Below are 24987 nucleotides of genomic sequence, written 5' to 3'. Positions count from 1 at the left end.
TACCTTAAGAATTACTATAATGATGCCTTGTGCAATAACATTATTAAATTTATTAAATAAAACACTTTGCCATGATCACACTTGGTGTACTGAAGTACTGCTATTTAGTTTGTCCGGGGCTGGCACCTGAACCGTGAGACTAATCACATAACCGTCATGTAATATATTATTTAGAAACTTGATTAAAGTTTTAAAGAGTATAATAATTAAAATACTGTAACTAGTTTTATTTTGCTTTTATCCAAAACTTTCATAAGTGACCAGGTTTTTTCATAACCGACATCGTCATATTGGTCAGAAGCATAAAAGATTTCTATGTAATCTTTATACGAAAATCAAACTCTGATTTAAATCTGAATGTTTGATTCTAATATTTAATAAATAAATAAACTCTAACTCAATAAATAAATTCATTTGTTATATGCCTACAAGGAAAATTGGGGGTTGACAATAATGCTTTGTTTGGTATTATAATTAAAATACAGTTCCACCAAGAAACGTTAGTAGCACAACTTAGTCTTGAAGATGTTACAAAAGCAATGAAACTGGTCACTTGTTATTCCAATCGATTTCGGATTTATGTATTACTCGTCTTTCATTTGAAGGCAAGATATGATGTCAAAAAATAAAATTTTCAGAAAAAACTTTTTGAGTTTTCAAACCAATTGGACATTTAAATAAACATATTTATGTTTAGCGTAAAAAGCCTATTTTGTTTTATATAATCTAAAATGGTTCTTATTAATATTAATTTTTCGCTTTATTTCCAATATTTAACTGTAATCCATCCCTTAACCCCCGTTTACATTTTTTTGTTGTTCTAGTATATAGTAAGATACAAATTTTATGTCAAATGTTAACAGAAATGTGAACTGCCGTCAGATACCATTATGAGTTTTGAACCCATAAAAATTGACATCTATCATTTGTATCATTTACCCTTTATTTCTGAATTACTCGTAATAACAATGAACTTATATCAATAATTTTATAACTTAACTAATTTATTTTTTTTATTTCGTAAGAGTAATTATTTTTTGTGATGTGTCACTTTTAAACGACATTAATTTTGATTGTTCATATGAATACGTCAAAAAATGCAAATTTAATACAACTTTTTTAGACATCTAATTTAACTTTGGAAAATTAAGGCATCGTATGACTGCAAACTCTAAGCTATAGAAAACATAATGTTTCTTTCTTATTGCTAAACTGTTCCCTAGGGTTTTAAGAAAAAAAGTATTAACCAATATTTAAAACTAAATGTGTATTTTAACATTTGGAAGAAATTGAATTAATATGGATATTCAAACGTAGAGAATATTTCACAGAGTTTAAAGTGACATTTTGAAAACAAACTATTTATTTCAACTTTATCATGGAAAAAAAATTTAGCCTGCTTTACAAAAAAAAATATAATAATAACTGCACTTCTCACTAACAATAGAGAAAAGTACCCATATTTTAGATACCATTTAATTTTCATGATGTAGAATTAAAAGTACGAAACTTGTGATTTACGATTTGATATTATCTATTACTTCATTCGTATCAAAAGTTGGGTTGTGATCCCGTGGCTAGTGTTGCGGACTAACAGATTCAAACCCCCCTTTACCCCAACTTGATTTCCATTTTCTAATAGTGAGTTATTTACAACTCGTTGATAGTGGCCAGCAGAATTGAAATATTTGGGTAAATTATAAGAACGCATAAATTTAAAAAAAAAAAAATAATAATAAATAAAATATTCAATTGATTCTAAAAAATTGAACACCCATCGCAATAGAAAAATACATTTAAAAAAAATAATTGTATGACTTTACTATTTTTGTGGTGAGAAAAATGGGGCCTTAATTTCAGATATAGTGGGTGCCCAATTTCGGATACAACGAATAAGGTTTAAAAAACAGCCAACAAGAAAAACATTGTTAGAAATTTTTATTCCAGACATTCAGAGCAAATAAATTTGTTACCCCACAAGAAATATTTACTGCACCTTGCCCAATTTTCTGGGCGTGTACCTTCTTAATATAATTCAAGACACTTAATTTACTCAGCACCTTAAGGATCTTCATAATCGTATTTCGAATAATTAGACAGAAAGGACTCTTCATTAGAATTCATTCAAGAACTTGAAGAGCTTACTTGTAATTTCTTATTTTAATCGTTTTCCAAGCGACGACTGATTTCGAGTATCCGAAATCAAAAACGGTTGTATATACGAAAATAGGACACTAACAAACATATTTTACAGCTTGCATATCAATATAATCTCATAAACATTAACGTTTTATAGAGTTGACATTGTAAACAGACTACGACACCCTCATGTTAAATTTTATAATAAGTATTGATACTTACCACTTGCTGTCCGAATTGGCTCGAACTCGATATCATCAAAACCAGATTTTCGCAAAAACTTTAAGTATTTTTCTTGTTTCACACTCTGCTTCAGTACTCATGGCGCCAACATCGATGCAATATAGCGGCCACAACTCTAACTGACATTGGTTAACGGGCTTGTCAATTTAATTGATGGATGCATCAAGAAAATAGGAAACTGGATGGCTAAAAACAGACTAACATTAAACCCATCGAAAACTGAACAACTGTGGGTGGCTTCAGCCAGACGACAGAATTTGATCCAGAATACGGCTCTACCCAATTTATCCACCGTTAAACTACTGGGAGTTTTACTCAATTCTGACCTTTCTCTTGACGCTCAAATTAATAGAACGATAAATTCATGCTTCTACCAGCTGAGACAAATTAAATGCGTACGCAAAAATTTGCCGGTTGATGCCACCCGTCAGTTAATAAATGCGTTTGTAGTGTCTAGAGTCGATTATTGTAATGGTATCTATGCAGGTCTACCAATGAACAAAATGACTCGCCTACAATCTGTATTGAATGCCGCAGTGAGACTTATTTTCGAAATTTCTAAGTTCAATTATATCACTCCACTAATTCGGGAACTACACTGGCTACGTTTTCCCCAGAGGGTCGAATACAAACTCTGTTGGTTTATGTATAAGTCACTGCATAACTCTGCATCGGAATATCTAAGGGAACTATGCATTCCAGATGAACTAGATGACAGGCGTCTCACGCTTAGATCAGCTACGTCTACGGCGAGAGAAAAAGCTTTTATACCTCTACGCAAACAGCGCACTAAATTTAGTGAACGCGCATTTGCGGTCGCAGGCCCTATGACATGGAATGCTCTCCTAGCAGAGGTGCGAGGCGGTGAAAGCGAAGTGATGTTTCTGAAAAAACTTAAAACCCACTTGTTCTCTAAATCATTTGAATAAATCCGTAGCATGTGACAACAAAATAAATTGTTTTAATTAAATTACAAATTTAAAAGCTTCAATTAAATTAATTTAACAATAGAATCACTATGTAAAGCGCCCTTGAGATATTTTATTACGAAAATGTCGCTATATAAGTTATCCATAAAAATAATAATAATAATGGTGTAAGAGTAATGTAAAGAGTAATGGTGTCACGCTATCCGAAACTAAGACATTATACGAAATATGGATAGTTTCCTCTACCAGTGCCTGTAGAATTTTTCACTACTGTTTCATTTTGTACATATATATCATATAATATTATTTTCGAAATATATAAAACGAACCTGCCAGTTGAAATAATCGACGTGCGTGCAAGTGTAAGTAGGAATGCAGAAAAAAATGTGTGCTGTGAGATTTTATGCACTTGGCCTATCCCTTCGTGGAAATGAAGTGATGATATTCCATAGTTTTTCCTATTCATAATTACAAAACTATCAATAGATAAAACACCTTGACAGGCTCCGGACCGCAGTTGGTTAGACGGTCTACTGTTAACCAGCGCTCTGCGGCTTTGTCGGTTTGATTCCTGCCAGTTGCAAAAAATCTCAATCAGTCTGGATATTGTGTTGTATTTTTTTTTTATAACTTTTTTTCTTTTTACATCCTCTCTTTCCCACCTGCTGATAAACCTTTCTTATAGAGGTTCCTTTAAAAAAAATACACAACGTCAGTTAAATTTAAAATGTTTTAAGGGGCAAAGCGCAAATTCTTCAAGAGAGAGAAAAAACGTGTTTGACTCTATTCAAATAATATTCTACCATTTAATACATATAAATAACCCTCATTGGAAATCTTCAGTCAACACGCTTAAAATTTCTTCCTTAAGTTTAAGCACATCAGTTTCTGGTAAAAGATTTCAAAATGGATATTTTTTTCATAATATATCCTGCAAAGTGCTCTTTGGTACTAAACACTGCATCTCGAAATATATATTACTTACTGTCCCGTACTTCAAAAATAGCTTAATTCATATTTTTCTGCTGATGCGGTAATCTTCCAACCTTCCGCTTGTCTCAAAAGGGCATCTCCAAGAATTTACCCTGCAGATCAAGCTTTTTTTTATTTCACAATCAACTGTTTTTGTGTAAATGTTGTCTTTACGTTTTGATGAATGGCCTGTTAATCAAACTAAGAAACCAAAGAATTGATTATTGTACTGACCTGGCAATCAAAATTCAAAATTGGCAAAGACACAGTTTCATCATCATCATTCTTTCTCCGCACGTAATAGTACATAGGGCGCTGCATTGGTAACCAATCGCAGCGTATCTTGATCATTTTTGTTGCATGACGGTAAGGTGATCAGTTTTACGCTTCAGGTACCAGTCCAGGGACTATGAAATATTTTAGTGTGAAAACACTATTTTAAATGAATATTTCATATCAAGCATGTCGGATATCGAGCCCGAAACCTCTTGCACGATAGGCAAACGCGCTGACCATTACCACGAGGCAATTATATAACAACACTACCAAAAATCTAAAACTGCTCTTAAAACTTACATCGAGCACGCAGAAACCAGCATTTGTAGTTCCCCTAAACATTTTTGGTCTTACATAAAATCTAAACAAAAATCTTCTTCTATTCCTTCAATGGTAATTTATAACGAAACTGTTGCCGACTCCGGGAAAGATATTTACGTTTATGAAAAGCCATCAGATGTATCGAATAACAAAACGGATATATTAAGTGATTCACCAACTAACATTCGCAGCATTGAAATCAATACTGATTTAGTATTAAAGTACATAAAAAATCTCGATTCCACAAAAGGAGCTTGACCTGATCTTATACCACCCATATTTATAATTAACTGCGCTGAACAACTGGAAAGTCCACTCGCGTTGATTTTCAATAAGTCATTAAATTATGGTGTTGTCCCTAATCTTTGGAAAACTGCCTTTATTTCTCCTATTTATAAATCTGGCCCTAAATCGAGGGTCAAAAATTAAAGACCAATTTCTAAATTATCCATTTTTTCCAAACTTTTTGAGAAGATAATTTATGATCAAATATCTGAAAGACTTAAATCTTCTTTTAGTACTTCACAACATGATTTTAAACCTGGAAGGTCTACCGCAACAAATTTAGTTTATTATACTAATTATCTTTTGTAAAATATGGACAACCGATTCCAAGTTAACTCAATCTACACGGACTTTAGTAAAGCCTTCGATAAAGTTGATCATAAAACTTTATTATTCAAAATTAAACTAATTGGCATCAGTGGTGATTTATATCGATGGATATGTTCTTACATTGATAACAGATCACAAGCTGTAGTAATTTCTGGATATATTTCTGGATATAAATCCAACTGTTTTTCTGTTACATCTGGCGTACCACAAGGATCAATTCTAGGACCCCTTCTATTATATATATTTATTAAAGACATTTAGGAATGCTTTCATCATGCCAAATCTGTACTCTTTGCTGATGATAGTAAAATATTTATGAAAATAAATTCAATTGAGGATTGCAACCTTCTACAATCTGATTCGAGCCGCCTCTCAGAGACTTAAGAATAGTTTTAGATTCCAAGCTTGTGTTCGATATTCACATTAATGTTATTATTAATAAGGCATACAAAATGCTAGGTTTTTTAATGCGAATGTCTAATGACTTCAAAAACATTAAAACATTTATATTGCTATAAAACACATATGTGAGAAGTCATTTAGAATATGCTTCAATTATATGGAATCCTCAATATAAAATATATATAAAAAACCTAGAAAGGATACAGAAGAAATTCATTAATTTAATAAAATATAAATTTTACTGTACCCCAAATTCATTTCAAACTCTGGAGTATAGAAGAGTGATTGCAGATCAATTATTCCTGTTTAAACTTGTAAACAACATTGTAGACTGCCCTTTACTTATCAGTTCTTTAGAATACCTTGTACCCAACAGAACAAGACTCCATACTACATTTAATTTGCCAGTACCTAGGACTAACTCAAGGAAAAACGAATTTTTCTTTAGAGCATGTCATTATTACAATACTGTTCTCTCCGATCACGCAGACATTTTTCATCTCTCTTATATGAAATATAGAAAATTCCTCATAGACAGTACACCTGTTTAGTTTTATGATGTCAGTTATTATGTATGTATTTCTATGTTCATTATTATATTATTATATTTATGTACCTTTTACATTATTTTTACATCACTTTTTTTCATTTCTTATTCTTTAAATTTAAATTTATCTTGTTTCTGTTAACTTTATTTTTATAACTGTAAATAAGAATATGTATTTTTTATTTTATTTGCTGGTTTCTAAGTGCCTAACAGTTGTTTGTTACTTTTATTTTGATACTGATAATGTACTCAATCGATATCTTACACAACTGTGGAAAATTTTTATTGACTGTTTTCACAATTTTCATTCATATGTATTTTTATTTTTTTATACAATATATTTAAAAACTGTTGGTTTTTTCACAAATAAAAATAAATAAATAAAAGAACAAAAACAGGTTAATACTCCAGGTTTCAATAATATTTTTAACGAAAATCATAATGTTAGGTTTCATGCGTTTGTATTTATTTCACGTTTACGTATTTATTTCACGTGTAACCATCAGTGTGGGGAGCAATGTGAAGTTGCATAAAATAAAAAAACCCCTAATTAACCACTCCCTCGGGGGTAAAGAAAATTCTGGAAAAGCACCACAGTGAAACGAAACTATGTGCCCCTGTCCGACTTCACTCGCTATATCCGAAGCCACCCCGTTCTACGGTAATACCTCAAGAGCTTTTTTCTGAAGCGAGACGTTGTTTTTAATGTTTTAGAATAACCTATAATTGGTTTAGAAATATTCTAACTCATGGCATTTATTTTGCAGCTGAAACACTCGTTGACAAATAAGTAATTGTGAAATCAAATACAAACAATTTAAGCATATCGAGACCTAAATTTGTTGCAACCGAGAGGGTAAAGATTTTTGAGAAGGGAATATGGAAGTCTAGGCATTGACAGGGCTTATAACCTGTCATTAGATGAATCTCACCCACGTTATAAAGGTTTCAGCTCTTTACTTGACAAAGTCAACAAATAGAAAAGTTGAGGAAATGTGGATGTTAAAACATAGACAGAATGGTGAATGTTACACTGTACAATATTAAGTGGCCACTTAAACCAGCAAATGACAGGTAATAAGCCCGGAAAATTCCCAGACTTCTATATTCTTTTCCCACAAAAGTTTTTCCTCTCTGTTGCAACAAATACTTCCTAGGGAGGATATCCAGCTAGTCTGCAAACATTTAAAAATACTCAAAACATTATTAAATGTATTCTTTTTCTTAATATTTAACGTTTTGAGACGGGTACGAAGTGGATTTTTAACGGAAATTTTTCGAAGGTATTTTTACCAAATATAATTTGAAAAAATATATTTAATGTTTTAATCAGCCATTTAGTCACAAAAGCTTTATTTTCTTGTTCAAACCCCTAAGGGAATAAACATCTTTTGTGTATCTTTAGCCAACGTCTTACAGGTAAATAATGAGTCAGAAAAGGTGAGGGTGGTTGAAATGTTAATTGAAAATGAGAGGCTCTTAAGTAATGATACATTACGAGATTAAATGCTCTTTTATGTTCTTGAAGATTCATTAAAAATAACTTTCTTATTTTCAACCAACATTCATAAATTACCTTCGGGAAAAACTTTATTATAAGAAACCATTTTTTGTTTATACGACAAAAAAAAGAATACCGCTTTGCAAATAAGGTATATGAAATTTCGCATTTTTCTACCATCTACATTCCATGAGGTTTCGGGTTTAATTTCAGACATCAAAATAAATTACATTAAAAGTGATATAGCTGAAATATATTGAAGTTCCTAGACCAGATCTCAAACATAAAACTGATTGATAATTTTGACTGTGTATAAAAAAACACCCATCAAAATATCATACAAGTATAAATTACATATCAACATTTATCAAACTTTATAATCAAACTTCCTACCAAGCTCTTTCCTGTACCCTTTTCAATATGAATACAAGTTTTACATGAATTTTTTCTTCATTCATTCACACATACACACATTCAAATACACACACTTGAATACAAACGTCACATATATACAATTACGTAAATTCTTTTTTTACACATTTTTTTGCACCACAACAGGCCAGGAGGCCCAATTACAGTGGAAAATTACATCACAGAACACCCAGGCTTGAGAAAAATCACATTTATTTTTGTGTTCCCAATGGGAATCGAACCTGGAACCTTCCGTGTGTGAGTCAAGCGTCTTAACCACCACACCGCGGAGGCCGCCTTATTATGAATAATTAGATTGACAGTGTTTTTTTATTTGGCTCTAGTATTGTTGTAATATGTTAATAACTTTTGTAATAGCTGTAAAAAAACTCAAATAAAATAAAATAAACTTCCTTATCCAAACCCAGCGGTGCATATAGCACTGTTTTGGTACAACAAATGCAGCATATATCGATCATTTGTTACATGAAGGTAAGGTAATTTTACTCTTCAGGTGCCAGTCCAAGGACCAAGAAATATTGCTATTTAGAACCACCTTAGCCGATAGTTTACATTTCTTCTCCCAGAAATCTAACCAAAAACTTAATCATGGTAGGCGAAGGTATCAACCACTAAACTACGAAACGGACTTTTCCCCAAAACGAAGATTTCCTTTTTTAGAATTTTTTCCTGAAGAGTAGACACTGAATCGGAAATATTCGTCCAAGATTCTATTTCACATACAGAACTATTCTTTTTCCGCCCAGATATGGTGATAACCAAATCATTTCAAATCAATTATGTTTACTTAGAAATTATTATTTTTTCATCTTCTTGCTAAATGCTGAGTGTTGTGATCTCCAGGGGTGTCAGGCACTAGGTGTTTGATACGCCTCACTTTCTTCCTGTTCTGGGCCTGAGGGTAGCGTTCAATCATATTTCGTCGATCCATTATTTAGAGACCGTCTTCTTGCCAACTTACCCTTAAGTGTCCCTGTTGCTACCAGTTTTCTAAGATTCTCCACGTTCTTCTCTGCAACATGACCGAAATATTATAAAAGCTTACCATTCACCCGCAGCTGTTATCGGGTCCTAGGGGTCTTAGCTCCGTATAGAAGAAAGGTAACAAAATGATTCCTTAGGAATACAAACTCTATGAACATAAATGGGGCGGAGGTGATGTATGAACAGAGGCCAACACCACCATTGTCCCTACCCCTCGGATCCCCTCAATACCTGTTTTTTTTATTCAATAATAAAATATGTACGAAATTTACAAACAATTGATTAAATAAAAATATTTATGAAAAATAAAAAATGACGATTGATACTTTACGCCACAAATTTTAAAAAAAACAGTGACCAGTTTCTTCGCTTTCGCGATATCTTCGAGATGGTTATCTTAACTATAAAATTCAATGTATTTATAAAAAAACAGTAAAGATAAATACTTAAAAGTTATAAAATAGTAATTTTAATTTTTGTGTGAAGGACCTTTTAACAAAGTGTTTCGAGGTAACTAATGAGTTGATGTCATGATATTTTAATGAGTTTAAAAACACAACAACTTCAAAATATTGTAATAAAACTTACTGGTCCAAGAAAGAAGTCTAGTTTAAGATTTGAAAATTGTTAACAAGGGGTTCCCTAGTATGTGAAATAATTCTATCAAATAAATCTCTTAACAACAATAAAGGTCTCAGCTCTTTAACTTGACTAAAATCAGCAGATGGAAGAATAGTAGAAATATGGATGTTCAAACATAGGGAAAATAAATTAATGTTACACAAAGTGTAAAGTGGTCACTTAAACCAGCCAACGACCGGACATAAGCCCTCTAAATGCCTAGACTTTCATATTCTCCTCTCTAAAATGTTCTCCATCTCTGTTGTAATTTGTTAATCCTGATGACTTCGTAAGGGGAGAAATCCTGTTTTCTTTGTCTACAAACGTTTGGATAAACTCAAAACATTGTAATTGTTTATGTATATGATGTGATAACTTATATTTACATATAGGTTAATAATTAAAAATTCATACTTGGTAAACTTCCACTTATTTTTTCGACCAATTGGCGCTTTCATTTAAAACATTTTAGGATTAGGATAATTTACATAAAACTAAATATTATCTTAAGTGTAGGTACATTTAAAATAAGTTATTATATTGTTGTGATGGTTCTGGTTCTATATTGTCCCATCTCAGTGAGGATAATATTATGTCAATTACGATGTCTGAAAAGGATTTAAAAATAATTAGAAATCCAAATTCGTGGATTAAAGTATCACTCTTCTTTTTTTTCCATAATAAATTACAATAAACTGAATGTTTTTAACAAAATCAAGTATACTCAAATAATGACTAAAGACCATAAAAAAAAACAATTCACAACAAATAAAAATAACAACTTAATTACGTAATACCCTGGGAATTTTATTTTTTTAAAAACATACGTAAGTGAAAAATACATTTCATATTCTCAAAGAAACCAAATGATGTTACACTCAAATTACGAACAGAATAAACAACACAGTTATTTGTACAACTAAATTATAATTAAAATTAATTTTTCTTCTCAATAACACTGTACTCATCAGCAAACTTTGGTCAAATCCTGTTAGGACTAGTCTAAAAATGAAGATTATTATATCTGTGGAGACCAAAAAGTAAAACAACAGCTATCAATTATTGGCCATACATGGGGTACCCAGTACACCTATAAAAGGGGACAAAATACGTCATTCGTCCTTGCCCTTCTCTGCCTCTAGCAGCATCCCTGTTTACAACTTTTTACCTCATCGTAATTAACATATATATCTTATTATGTTTATTGACGTTAAAATAAAAATCATATCTTTTTTACTTTAGACTTATGGTTATACTTTTGTGTCATTATTTCAACTTTTTACTTTTCTCCATTTACATCATTGTCGTTTAGTTTTTACTGAAATAGTTGAAATTATTTAGGGTAGTGGTTTATTCGTAAGGGAATTTATAAATACAAGAAGTTAGTGTATTTCTTTGAACTTTAAAGCACTAAAATTTCAGCTCTTCATTTCTAGAATTTCAATTCATTAACAGAATAAATATTTTCTTAAATTGTTAGAAGTTTATTTCAAGTTATAATTATATTCAAAGACATTTTATATTTGTCTTTACAAATTATAGTTATCAAAATGTAAGTGGGTGAATTAAATTTTATCTTTGAAAAAGCTCTCGAGTTATATTAAATACTTATGTTAATGTACCTGTAATAGCAGAATCATTCATTTGAGAATACTTAAAATATTATATAAATATAAAGTCTCGGTATTCATAAATTTATAGTCTTAATGAATGTTCATATTACCTTCCACTTTTTATATGCCTGTGTTTTAATGTGAGCATTTAAAAAAAAAACTCTTTGCGGATTTTTTTATATTTTTTTAAAGCAAAATATCTAAAACCTACACATGTACTTAAAATTGCGGTGATTTGTTACCTGTAAAAAAAATAAAAAATGTACAAAGAGTAATCGATTCCAATTTATTATTTTCCATGTCCGAGTAGATGAGTTATACAGTGTATTATTAAAATTAAATTGATTATTGATAAATGGTGCAGTGTTTGGCGGATTCAACTACCATTCTCGAGATCCTGGGATCAATTCCGGGTAGAGTGGACTTAAAAAATGTGGTACTATACTGAAATATTTCATCGTCTTTAGGCTAACACCTAAATCGTGAGTCTTGTCACCATATCTTTCATTTAATAGTAATAGTTAAGATACTATGCAACTGGAATGCCATAAGAATTTATTTTTTTTAAATGAATAAAGACATAATTAAACATTCTCAGCATCCTAAATGAATATGCTTACAAATTAAAATTAAATGTCACAATTCTCTTAACGTCCTCGTTCTGCACAAAAAAATATTTTTTTAGCAGCGTTAAAAAAATAAAAGAATAATATGTCTATGGTTTTATTCCAGTTTTATTTATATTTTTTACCAGTGACCGGGTCTTGTCGAGTCCGACATCGTCAGACTGTTGGGAGACCAAACAAATGTCTATTGTACACACAAGTGCAAGCAGGGGTTGTTAATTATGATTGTGGGAAATAAGTATGATAAGATAATTATGGGATTAAAGGAGTTTAAATTATAATTACTGATTATAAAATAAAAACTATTTTATGAATTTAAGTATTGTTTGAATGGATTTAATAAAAACAGGTGTAAAAGTATAATTTTATGAAGTTTTATAAAAAAAATGTGTTTTAATTATATGCATTTAAATTTTATGAAAACTATAACAAGGGCCACGGGTTGGTAGTGCCATCGAAAGCCATGTCCCCGAGCCGCAGCAGGGTGTAATTAGATTTCTTTGAAAGAGAAATTCCTGGCAGTTAATTTTTATCAAATGGTGTCATTGTGTGTATTTTAATGGATACAATAATAGGAAATTGACGTTTTTACGTTATCATTTTATATTATTTTATTGGGGCAATTCTCTAAACGGCTTATTTCTAAAATTTCAAGTTTACCTAATTTTTTACCTTTGCTGCACGTGTGAAGAAATTTAACATAAGTATTTTTATCAAAAACATAATTTGACTCTATGATGTGGTTTTGCAAACGTGGAATTTTCCTAGTTATTTCTCCAACTTTGGAAAAGTTCGTTAATACTAATTTTAAATGACCTACCCGTTTGGACCACGTACTCGGCTTCGCATGAACCGCATCATATTAGATATGAGCAGTTTGTATCCCTTTCTTTTTTATCTCTTTTATTAACTATCAATTTCCCAATAGAACACTCATCTCCGTTAGCTGTTTTGCCAATCAAATTACTGTTAATAATAAAAGACTTTTCTTACTGATGATTTTTCGTCCGAATTTATTATTAATGTAGAAAATTCTAAATTAAAGTTATGTAAAAAATGCTAAAGATGTGCTGTATTTGATGTATCAATGCTGTTCTCTAAGCATTACTATGGAAAATATGTACTTTATTTAACATCGTATAAAATGTTTTACCTCAAAACATAATTTTTTGTACTCATCCATTATTTTTCCCGTCTATTACCAAGCTCCGTGCATGCAGTACATTGTTCGTCATCTCATAGTGGTTGTGTGTATGTTTCAGCGTCGGGTATACGATATGAGATCACGGGAGGGAACGTAGGCGGGGCCTTCGGGATAGGAAACACCACGGGCGCCATCTACGTCGCGGCGCCGCTAGACTACGAAACGAGGAAAAAGGTAGGTCACAGCTAAACCCAGTATACAAAATATCATCCGAGTAATAGCCAGCCTTTCCTTGTCACTGCTTGTATTCCAGTATCGACCCATGCTTCTTTTTAATTAGATTTTGATTTATTTATCTATTTATTAATTTTCACGCCCTACGGGCTTTTACATTAATTAGAAATATATTCAAGTGCAGCAGTAAAACAAAAGTATGTACATTTAGTTAAAATTAAAAATAACATTAGAGAAACTAAAAGATACAATTATAAGGAAATGTACCAACATAGGTTTATGGGTATATAAAAAGATATTTAGTACATTTACATATAAAAACATATACATACACATGCATATGCATACATACACACCCTCACATATACACACATGTATATATTATATATATATAGTTTATACATAATAAAAAAGATACATGAAAAAAAATAGTAAATAAAGAACAATATTAAGAATTTTTTTTCAGATTAATTTATAATCTTTTGAATACTTAACCTTTAAGTATATAAAGACAGACAAAATATATCAACTTCGCCATACTCGTAATCTAGCCGGTGAATTCTAGGTATTGGTGAATTGTAATAATAATTGTGACTGCCAGGAGATTCAGTTGAGAAAGAAAACATTTTTATCAGTCAAGGAGATTTTTTGGTGGGAGTTCATCGTATTTATTGGCTCACAAACTTAGTGGATCAAATTGTCACCCCGTTAACAATGTTTTTTTTTCAAATAGCCGTTGAGCGTTTTGCAGTATCATTTTTCTCTTGAAAAACACTTTTTTTCATATTACAAATAATATGATATAGCGTTCTCATTAAAAATCCCAAGTTATTGTGGAGATTAAGGCCGCTTTGTATCGATTATTTGTAAATGTCTCGAGTTCTAGATTATTTTCGCTTATAATTATTTATCTCCGTTAATGTGAAAGCCAGAAAAAGTCCTTGACGACTTTTAAAACGCCGCTAATATTAAAAACTGATTTTCGAAGAAATAAAGACTATCTGGATATCAAAAATTAGCGTGTAAAAAAACATTTTTTTTAAATTTTATTTTATTGAAATAAATAGCACTTAGTGCCTTTTACATATTAGTTACAAATACAATTAAATATGTAAGCATAATCGTAAACAATACAGATCTTTTAAAACCATATTATTAATTAACAAATTAAGAAAGTCTATAAAAGATAAACTGTACAAAAAATAAAATATTACCAACTATAGAATTATCGATAAAAATTATAATTTGGCATAAGAAATACTTTGAACAAGTTAAAAAAAACTAAGAAAACTTTTATTATTTAAAACTAATACTTGGGTAAAAAGTATATATTTATGTATGTGAGAAAAAATATATATATATATATGTATATATTCTCCTCTACGGATGCAAATCGATGCATCTCACTGCGGCCAAAAACAGCGATTTGCCGAGCTTTTAGAATAGGTGTCTGAGAAAAATTTTGGGTGTGCGTGGTTTGACTGTGTGTGGAGTAAAAAAACAAGAAATCGAACGTAGCTACGTCTTATGCCAACTATCAAGCGGAGGTGATACAGTTGGCTTGGTCACATACTGCGGATGCTTTCTGAGAGCCTTAACCACGCTCGCCTACTCTACAAGGTATCAGGTTCTCGACATCCCGGACGTCCCATGCTAACTGTTTTTTTTATGTTAGAACTACGGAATGCGAACCTGACTTGGATGCACAAAAGCTGACAGCCAACAGAGAGTCCTAAAGGCTCTTAGTGAATACCAGATGCTCCAACTATGGAGCGGACGTGGAATCATGATGATTTTTTTTGTATTTCCTCACAATTGTTCGGTAATCGGTATTTGTACCATTTTGTTTCTTCGTACACTCTAGATCAGCGATTCTCAACCTTTTTTGGGCTTATAACTCAAAAATTACGTTAGATATTCGCAAATACCCTTTAAAAATAAAGTTTTTAAAAAATCCCTTTGCATTTTTTTTAAATACAGAAAAGATTTGATTTTTAGCAATGTAAGACAATGGGGCGTTTGATATTGCTTCGTTCTTAGAATTTGTTATTCGGTAAAGTTTTTACTCTTTTCTTTGAAATGGATCCTATAGAATACGTATGATCTCATTTTTTTCTTACGAGTTTCTTATTTCTTACTAGTAAAAACCATTATATTTAATCTGATTTAACATATATTTTATTCTTAACCGCATTATCACAATTTATTCATTTATTTCACAGTTTTAAAATGTACAGAGGTTTCTTGTTTCAGGTCCCGACCAGCTAAGAAATTTCTGTTTAGGAAGGACATTTTATTATATGAATTTTTATTTTATTTTATTAAATGATACTAAACGAAATTCCAATTTATTTATGTATTTATTCATATTTTTTGCTTACAAACTATAATTAATAATAAAAATAATGTGACCTCATTGGGGTTTCCCGTGCCGAGGACACTTAACAATATACTTTTTTTTAATTACATTTGAGAATAAAGAAAGAAGACTAACTTAAAAAGACGAAAATAATCAACAAATATTCAGACAGTTTTAAAAACAAGGTATATATGTACATTTATATTATTTATATTACAAAATACACAATGAAAATAACAAAAACCTAACATAAGCAATACACTTGTGGAACAGTTGATTTAATATTTGTATAGGCGAATGAGACAATCCATTTTATTTCTATTTAGCTCCACTATCCATTTTATATAGCCTTTTTAAACAATTTCTTGTTACTAATTGTTTTAATAGATAGTGGAAGTAGGTTATAGATTTTATTTGAATAATACTCAAAATCCCTTTTTCCGAAAGTGATTAATAATAATAATAATATCAACACATTCAAAATAGATATAAATTAGAAAACATACCAATAATAATACAAATGGCAGCATAAATATAAATTAGAAAACATACCATTGATAATTAAAAAATTAAACATAAATATAAATCAGAAAACTTACAGGTAATAATAAAAATTGCAACATAAATATAAGTTAGAAAATATACCATTATTAATAAGGAAATGAAACATTAATGCAAATTAGAAAACATACCGATAATACTTAAAATTGAAGCATAAATATAAATTAGAAAATATTCCATTAATAATTTTAAAAATGGAACATAAATATGAATTAGAAAGTTAACTGATAATAATAAAAATTGAAACACAAATATAAATTACAAGATATACCATATATATTTAAAAGAAAAAAATTAAATGCTAATAATAATAAAATTAAAACAAACTTAATTTACAAAACATAAAAAGTAAAAAGAAATTCATAGTAAACTTTAATTAAAACAAAAAATATTTTTTTGTTTGGGATTCTGAAGCCTTTTAAACCATTGATGGTTAAATATAACTACGTAACATGCAAACGGTATTTTTTCGTTCTGCCAAGATAAGAGTTTATGGAGAAAATAATAATGATGTTGTCATGTATACTGTATATGTTTACTGAACTTGATTTTCGCAAAGTAAATCATTTCACTCAATTATGTTACATTGTCGATTAATTAGCAAAAGATAAATTAGGATCCAACATTGCTTAAATCGAGTTCTTTATATTAGGTGATACCGTAGGTAGATCGTGCTCCAAGGTCAATCGTTTCCTTAATTTTTTTTATTGTCAGCATTGTTAAAGTGCAGTTTTTTTGCGTTTATAGAATTTAATATATTTTGCTAAAATCAGAAAAAGTCTTTTTTCTATCTAGTGGCGCTACTTCGCAGGCTCGTATTCGTAATTAAAATTTTTAGGTAATAAATAAATAAACGTTTGGCGATTACTAGGGAGTTAGTGGGATTTGATAAAGACAATTTTGTTCTGTGAGTGAACGACGATCAAACCTCGGTCTTAATCCTTCAGAAAATCCCGTTTTACCACTCGGGGTTTATTACTCCCAGATTGGGAACCACCGCTCCAGTTTACACCGACCCAAAATTCATTTTATAGTTTGGCAGTAACCACCGGTTGTATGTCGTATCCAGATAATAATATTAAAAAGTTCTATTCTCTCAGCCTTAGTTCTAGTAGCTTATCAAAGCGCATTGAAACAAACTTAGCACAGTTGGAGTGAAAAACGATTTGGCTTTGAATAAACGTAGAAATTTGCAAAACGTGTGATGTCCCGTAATATTTTTGTGTTAGTTTAGTAAATGTATTAAGAAATATCCGTCCGGGCAGAATTACGAATACTGAGCTCTTTTTTTTAGTAACTTCCCTTGGCGATTTTCTTCTGTGTCCACGCGGATGAAGAATACAGTTTTTTTTTTTTTTTAAATAACCAAAGCCCTCAACGAGTGTTTTCAACTTGATGGCTGCTCTTGGGTAAAAATCCTGAAAAAGCCGCTGTAAAAGTTCGCCTCCCAGAGTGATGGTTAACGCATTCGCCGGGTTCAATTCTACATTGAATTATTTCTTTTAATTTTTTTATTAAGATTTACATACATATTTTTATGTACAGAAGAGAGGAGAAATAAAGATTTTTTTTAATTTTCATTAGACAATTGTCACCCAACAATATAATAGCCCGTTCTAAAGCTAACAGATTGTGAATTTACTGGTGTGCGTTAACAAAGGTTCATGTATTATTATTATATTATTATTATTAATAATAATAAAGTACACAAAATACTAATTAAACTACACTTAGCTTTAAAGTCAAAATTAGAAATATATATTATAGTTGATTCACTACAAGAACAGGAGTATATATATTTTTGTAGTTCTGGTAGCAATCCACTTGATTATTCTGGACTTTAAATGTATTTAAGCTGTTTGTGGTTTTTAAAGAACTGTTCAACTGACTACACTCTCGGTGCAATAACGCTATATATTGCCTTTGGGCAAAAGCTCGTTCTTGCACCAGGGGATACATAATTTTCTTGAACTGGCACCAAAATTGTAAGACTGATTACCTTACCTTCCCGTAATAGACAATCGAATTGATTTAACGATGAAGTGGCCTATGCAGCATCGTGTGCGTATAAGGGTTTAACCCTTTTTTTGGAAATGTATCCTCCAGGATTCGTATGACCTCATTTTTTCTCCTGACTAGGTCAGGAGAAAAAATGAGTTCAGTTATAGGTAACACGAGTAAAAAAAGCATTCAGTTAAAACTGTTTTCCATATTTTTATTACAAAATGCATTATCACAGTTCATAATAAACTTTGAATAAATGAAAAAAATTTTTTTTGGGATTCTAAGGCTTTTCAACCGTCAAATGTATAAACAAATTATTTTTTCCTTCTTCCAATATAAGGGTTTAATGAAAATAATAGTGACAACTTATACTGAACTTTACAACAACAACAAACAACCATCATGTCGTAGGGGTAGACAGAGAAGATAGAATGCCATATCACTATCCTTGCACGCAGATTTTTTCGTATTTGTAGAATTTGATCATGCTATGTCTTTCTCGGTCTTCCTTGAACTTGATTTTTGCATATTAAATCATTCTACTCAATGATGTTATAATGTCGATTTATTAGGAAAAGACAAATTAAGATCCACAATACTTAAACCGAGTTTTAAATTTCAATCAAAAATTTACGTGTTTTGTCGAGATTTGTTGATAAAATAATTACATACTTTTCAACTGTTGATACAGTGAAATAAACATCGATAAAACAATTAATAAATTATTTTTGCATCAAGGTTGGTTTCTGTTCATTTTTGTCCATAAAATGTAGTATCAAACGTTGAATTTTCATTTCAATGTGAAACAAGGGTTGTTTTCAAAAGCTTTTGGGTTATATTAGTCGCCTTTACCTTACCTTACAACCAGTAGCGTGCGTTCCATATAGGAAAATTTGCAGTGCCAGCCCTACCCTAAATTATCATAGAAAATATTAATGATGTGTGATGATGGAAATAATGTGTGCCATACCATTTTAAGAAATAGCGCGTTTTCTCTGTTAATTTTATTTAAGTTAGTTAAAAAGCTGAAACCTTTACTTTTGTGAAGAGATTCATCTAACTGAATTATTTCTCATACTAGGCAACGCCTAAAAACAATTTCCCAATTTTCAAACTTTGACCTTCACCAGTTGATTTAATTACAATATTTGCAAACTCAAATACGAAAAATGTAAATCAAAAATAAAAAAGTCAACAAATGGAAGAATTGAAGAAATATGGATGTTTAAACATGGGCCAAATAGTGAATGTTACACTGTGTGTAAAGTGGAAACTGAAACCAGCCAGTCACAAGGTCATAAGCCCTATAAATGCCTGGACTTCTATATTCCCTTCTTTAAGGTATTCTCCCTCCGTTGTAATTTGTTAATCTTTATGACTTCCGAGGGGGTGAAATTCATTATTTGTACTTATTTGGATGTTTGATGTGGTTTAGGTAACTTGAACATTACTACAAGCCAACAATATAACGCTTGTGTGACGTGTGAAGGAAATTGTCTGGTAAGATATATCATTTGCATATAAAATGAAGTACGTTATTTTTCATACAGCCTACCCTCGTTACAAACTCTTGTATCATATTCACATCGCTGGCGTTAATACAAACCAGACTCTCTCTTATCTTGATAATTGTATAAGTTTTCTCCTCCCTACACCTGCAGACCCACTCCGTTTTTCTTCAAATTTACGTTACCTTCAACATTCAATGATCATTGTTTTGAAGAACCCGTGCTCTTGAATAGATATAATAATACTCAAAGTATCATTGCTGTTTACGACATGGAGTAGACTCGAAAAGCTTCTTATCCTTTTCGAGAATTTCAAGAATATTGTAATTGGTATATTTCTTCCTTTGAAATTCAACATTTTGCCGTAAAAACTTACATGTAGAAAATCATACAAAAGGACGAAAGTTGTAAGAACACTTTGTTACGCAGGGTTTTTTATTTAAATCAACTAATTTTGACCTTATAATCTACATTCTTATTAATGATATTTATTGACAAATCAAACCACTTTGAGATAAGTAAATAGTTTTTGTTGACGTTTGGGTTACTTATAGAATAATAAATAACTAGTGAAGGCCTTTTGCTCTAATGCTGGTTATTGGGATAAAGAAGTTCCCGGGGGCGAAGCACCCACCTGAACTTTCCCAACCACTGACCAGCAGTAACTTGCGACTCAGAATCAGACCTCAGATGAGCCAAGTAAAGCATGAGACCTTTAAACCCTTTTACGAAAGCAAATCCTCTCAATCCCATGCGACTTATGCACCACACGAATCCTCAAATAAAACACATTTTTCTTATTCATTATTTATTTATTATAATATTCTTTAAATATAAACTCCGAATAAGACAAAAAATAAAGTAACCACATATCAAAATTGTAAAGCTTTAATACGTTCTCTACTGAGATAATACTAGGTAGGACCGATATATAAAAAATATGTAGAACTGTGATATATTTTCTACGACTATAAAACAATGTAGAAACAATTTATGAAAAAATGTGAAACCTGATGTGTTTCCTACTGAGATAATACAATGCATGAACAAAATATAAAAAATGTTTAAAACCTTACATGTTTTACTCAAAGTCAATTCTAGTAGGAATTTTTAACTTAACCCGCAAAATTTATTGCAGGAATTGATACAATAGGTTCATGATTTTTTTCTTTTTTCCACCCTATTTCTTTTCTAAATTAAGGCTTCATTTTTACCGTCAAAATTTTAGTGGTTATTTGAATGGTCTGAAACAAATAAACATGAATTCTGACGTATTAGAGGCGTGGCCAATGGAATGACCGTTTTTGCGGGAATTCAAAATTACAATTTTAAAAATATTTTAGACCTTTATGACTTTGAAAATGAAAAAAAAGTTATATTTCCCTATTACATGCAAGCCCCACTATACACATTTACATTTATATTTACATTATTGTTTGAAAATATAAACAACAATAAAGAGTGATAGTTATCCAAGTGCTCATTTGATCAGAAAAGATACGCTCTTTAAACTAGTACCATTCAAAAACTAGTCAATATGCTAAAACATTCTTAATTAAGTAAAAAAAATCCTACGTGTTTCTTTAATTTTCCATATCATTGATTAAATCTAATGCACTGTAGCGTATTATGTTCAAGATTACAAAAGCACAACTCACATGATTGAACGCTTGAGAAATGTATTAAAATATAAAATGTTATTTGGTCCTATGGCTCAAGGGAGATATTTCAAACCATATTTTTTTTGCGAAATCATTCTATTCACCATGATATGATTTGCATTTTCCATTTTGAAGAATAAAACGTCATTGGTTAATTATTTTTATCAGGTTTCTTAGTGCGGGGATTTGATTGGTAAACGATAGATCTAAAAATGAACGTTTATTAAGAATATGCAAAAATGTTTTACTTTTATCAAAATTGTTTGCAATGAAATTTGGGCAAACTCAAAATATTGTTGATAAATCCACCTGGTCCATAAAGAAGAATAGAAATTGAAAAAATAACATTTTCAGGCGTTGCCTAGTATGTAGGGGAAATAATTTAATTAGATGAATCTCACCCGCATAAATAAAGGTTTCAGCTCTTTAACTTCACAAACATCAACAAATGAAAGAATTGTAGGAATAAAGATGTTTAAATATGGACAGAATGGTGAATGTTACACAGTGTGTAAAATGGCCACTTAAACCAGCCATTGACAGGTCATAAGCCCTGTAGATGCCTAGCCTTTTATATTACCTTCTCTGAAATGTTCTTCATCTTTGTTGTAATATGTTAATATAAACAGCTCCCCAGGGAGTCGAATCCAGTCCTTGTCTACAAAAATTTGGACAAACTCAAAATATTGTTTTTATTTTATATTACATATTACTATTTTTCAGTAATTCAAACAAAATTTAATGGTATTCAATGCAAGTAAATGCCACTTATTTCGTATTTCGCGCAAACAAATGACGATCAGCTTTCCTTGCTCTTTCAATAACACCCCGATCTCTATAACAGATAGTCAAATTTGCGACTTAGGTGTTATTACTGATACGAAACTAAGGTTTAATATTGATTTTGAATCAGTCCTGAAAAAAAACATATAATATGGTCGGACTTATCATGCGGGTTTTGAAACCATTTAAACATGCAGACACATTTTAAAAACTTTTACAAACATTTTTTCGTTCCCAGTTAGAATACTGTACTCCTATTTGGTCACCTTACTATAATGTTTGTATAAATAGACAAGATGGTCTTACAAAAGTTTTTTAAACAGATTGACTACCGTTTAAACCTTAACATATCTAACTATGCTAAAAGTATGCAGTACTATGGAATAAACTCTCCTAAAAATCGCAGAATAATATTAGACCTGTTATTTTTATACAAATTAATAAATAATAAAATTGATTCTCCTAGTCTACTTGAAAGACTTCCATTATGCGTGCCATCTAGACAAATAAGATAAAATCTTCTGTTTTACACAGATAACGCTTCAACAAACTATTTGAAACAATCTACAATACCTAGAATATTCGACCAATATAACAAGAGATTTACCGAGGCTGATATTTTTTATGACAATTTATGTAAACTTAGGTAAAAAAATCATAGAAATATTGAGAGAAAAAGATATTTAATTAACTTTATTATTAAATACTTTCTTTTTTTTCATTCGTTTTATTTAACATAATTGGTATGTGAATTAGTGTCGTACACTAATGTACAAAGAAATTGACAATATTGTCACAAGTATTTGTACAAGTACAAATATTTGTGTACGTACTGTTTGTTTACCCAATAAAATAAATAATAAAATAAAAAATCAATTATGAATGTCTATAGTGTGTAAACAAAATCACTGTTCTAGTGTATCCAGAGAGGATATAATACGAGAATACGTTTATCTGAAGAAAGGTTAGATAGACCGCGTACGCAACGTCTTCTTCTGACTTGCTAGAAATAAAATTCGTGTAATGTCGGGTATCACAAATTAGTTAATAGATAAGCTAGTAAAAAAAGCGGAAGGATAGACATGAAAAAAATCAATAAAAGTAATCACACAAAAAATAAATTACGTTTAAATTTATACTTTTATATAAATCATACTTACGTTCTGAATAACCCAGCGAGAGACTGCAGTTTTTTAAATTTCAAAGCTATTAAAAAATATATAACTTCGTTTTATGATTGTAAAAAATGATTTTGAATTTTTATGAAATCCTGGTATGAAAACAAAAACAAAATTAGTCTGGTATAAATTCAAAAGTAATAAATTTGATTGCTTGTGCGTTCGGATTGGTGGTTAACTAAGTTTGTTAGATAACCAATAATCATCCACTTAATACATAAATAATTAAAGGTAACTTCCCAAATACTAATTTATCGGCAATTTAAAAACAAATTGAAAATAATAACACAAAAAATTCTAAAAGGACTATAATTCATTACGTAATCTATGATACCATTGTACGACGAAACGGCCATTGTGCGAAGTTATAGATAACAGTATTGGAACTAAAAAGTCTGTTTTTATAATGTTCATTAATCAATTTATACTGCAAATGTTATTTGAATAAATTTTTTTTGATGCATCAAATTAATAATAAAACGGTTGGCAGTTTGCATTTAATTTTCTGTAGTTCGTCTCCGATAATATGGAATTCAGATTTAATATCCCCGTTACTGTGGAAAAGTCTTTAAAAGAACCAATTTACGTTATCCTTACTTATTCATAACTTTTTACGGAAACATAAAGGATCCTAGCACTGACACTTTTATAGCACAGTACTTATTCAGAAAATTTATCGTCTGCAGTTTGGATTGTGTCCAATTAAAAGCGTTCTTCATTCTTTGGGAGGAGTTAAGCCACCCTTTCGTCTTGAATTGAAAATGGTTGTATTTTACGTTTTAAATAAATCAAATATTTAAAACGTTAATGTTATCGATACTCTGATCAAGATTTTAAGAAGGCATTAAATATGTGAGTCTAAACTTTTACAGAAAAGAGTCATCGTTATATCCATGTCTATGGTTTAACATCGATATTACGAATACTTATTTTAATGAAAAATGGTTTGATTTTTTTTTTTTCATTAAAAAAAAATTCTACTCATAATTGACCCAAACAATTCGTTTTAAGGGCTATTTTCAATGAGTTGTACTCAACATTAGAAAATGGGAATCAAGTTGAGGTTGAGTGGGATTCGATCCACGGACCTTTATCCGTGAGTCCGAAACACTAGCTACGGGACTCCAACCCGATTCAAATTCGCGCTATTTAGACACTTATTCATCCGTTTTTCTACAGTTATGAGTTGCATATTTTTGTATGGTTATAGAACTTAACCCGTTTCGTATTTTATAGATCAGATTTTTTCCGAAATAATAACTTTCAATTTTATTTAACCCTTAATTCAACCGAACTCAACAATAAGTATCGTATTTTTTGTTGGATTTATTTAG

At 30.6% G+C, this 24987-nt stretch overlaps 1 protein-coding gene across 1 annotated transcript in view; it reads left to right on the top strand.

The window, feature by feature from the left end:
* Window positions 1-11950: 11950 nt before the first annotated feature.
* The window catches only part of LOC148278769 (neural-cadherin-like), a 63486-nt gene continuing 50449 nt past the window's right edge, over window positions 11951-24987 (top strand). The window contains exons 1-2 of the mRNA XM_088230908.1: window positions 11951-12008; window positions 13484-13599. Coding sequence (XP_088087034.1) covers window positions 11951-12008; window positions 13484-13599 — 174 coding nt within the window. The remainder of the gene's footprint in view (window positions 12009-13483; window positions 13600-24987) is intronic.

The sequence above is a fragment of the Micrasema longulum genome, unplaced genomic scaffold, assembly GCF_059751315.1.
Source record: "Micrasema longulum isolate JH-2025_06_02 unplaced genomic scaffold, ASM5975131v1 h1tg000828l, whole genome shotgun sequence".
In the NCBI taxonomy this organism is placed as follows: domain Eukaryota; kingdom Metazoa; phylum Arthropoda; class Insecta; order Trichoptera; family Brachycentridae; genus Micrasema; species Micrasema longulum.
Note: the sequence above shows the minus strand (reverse complement) of the source record. Positions and strands in the feature narration are given on the sequence as shown.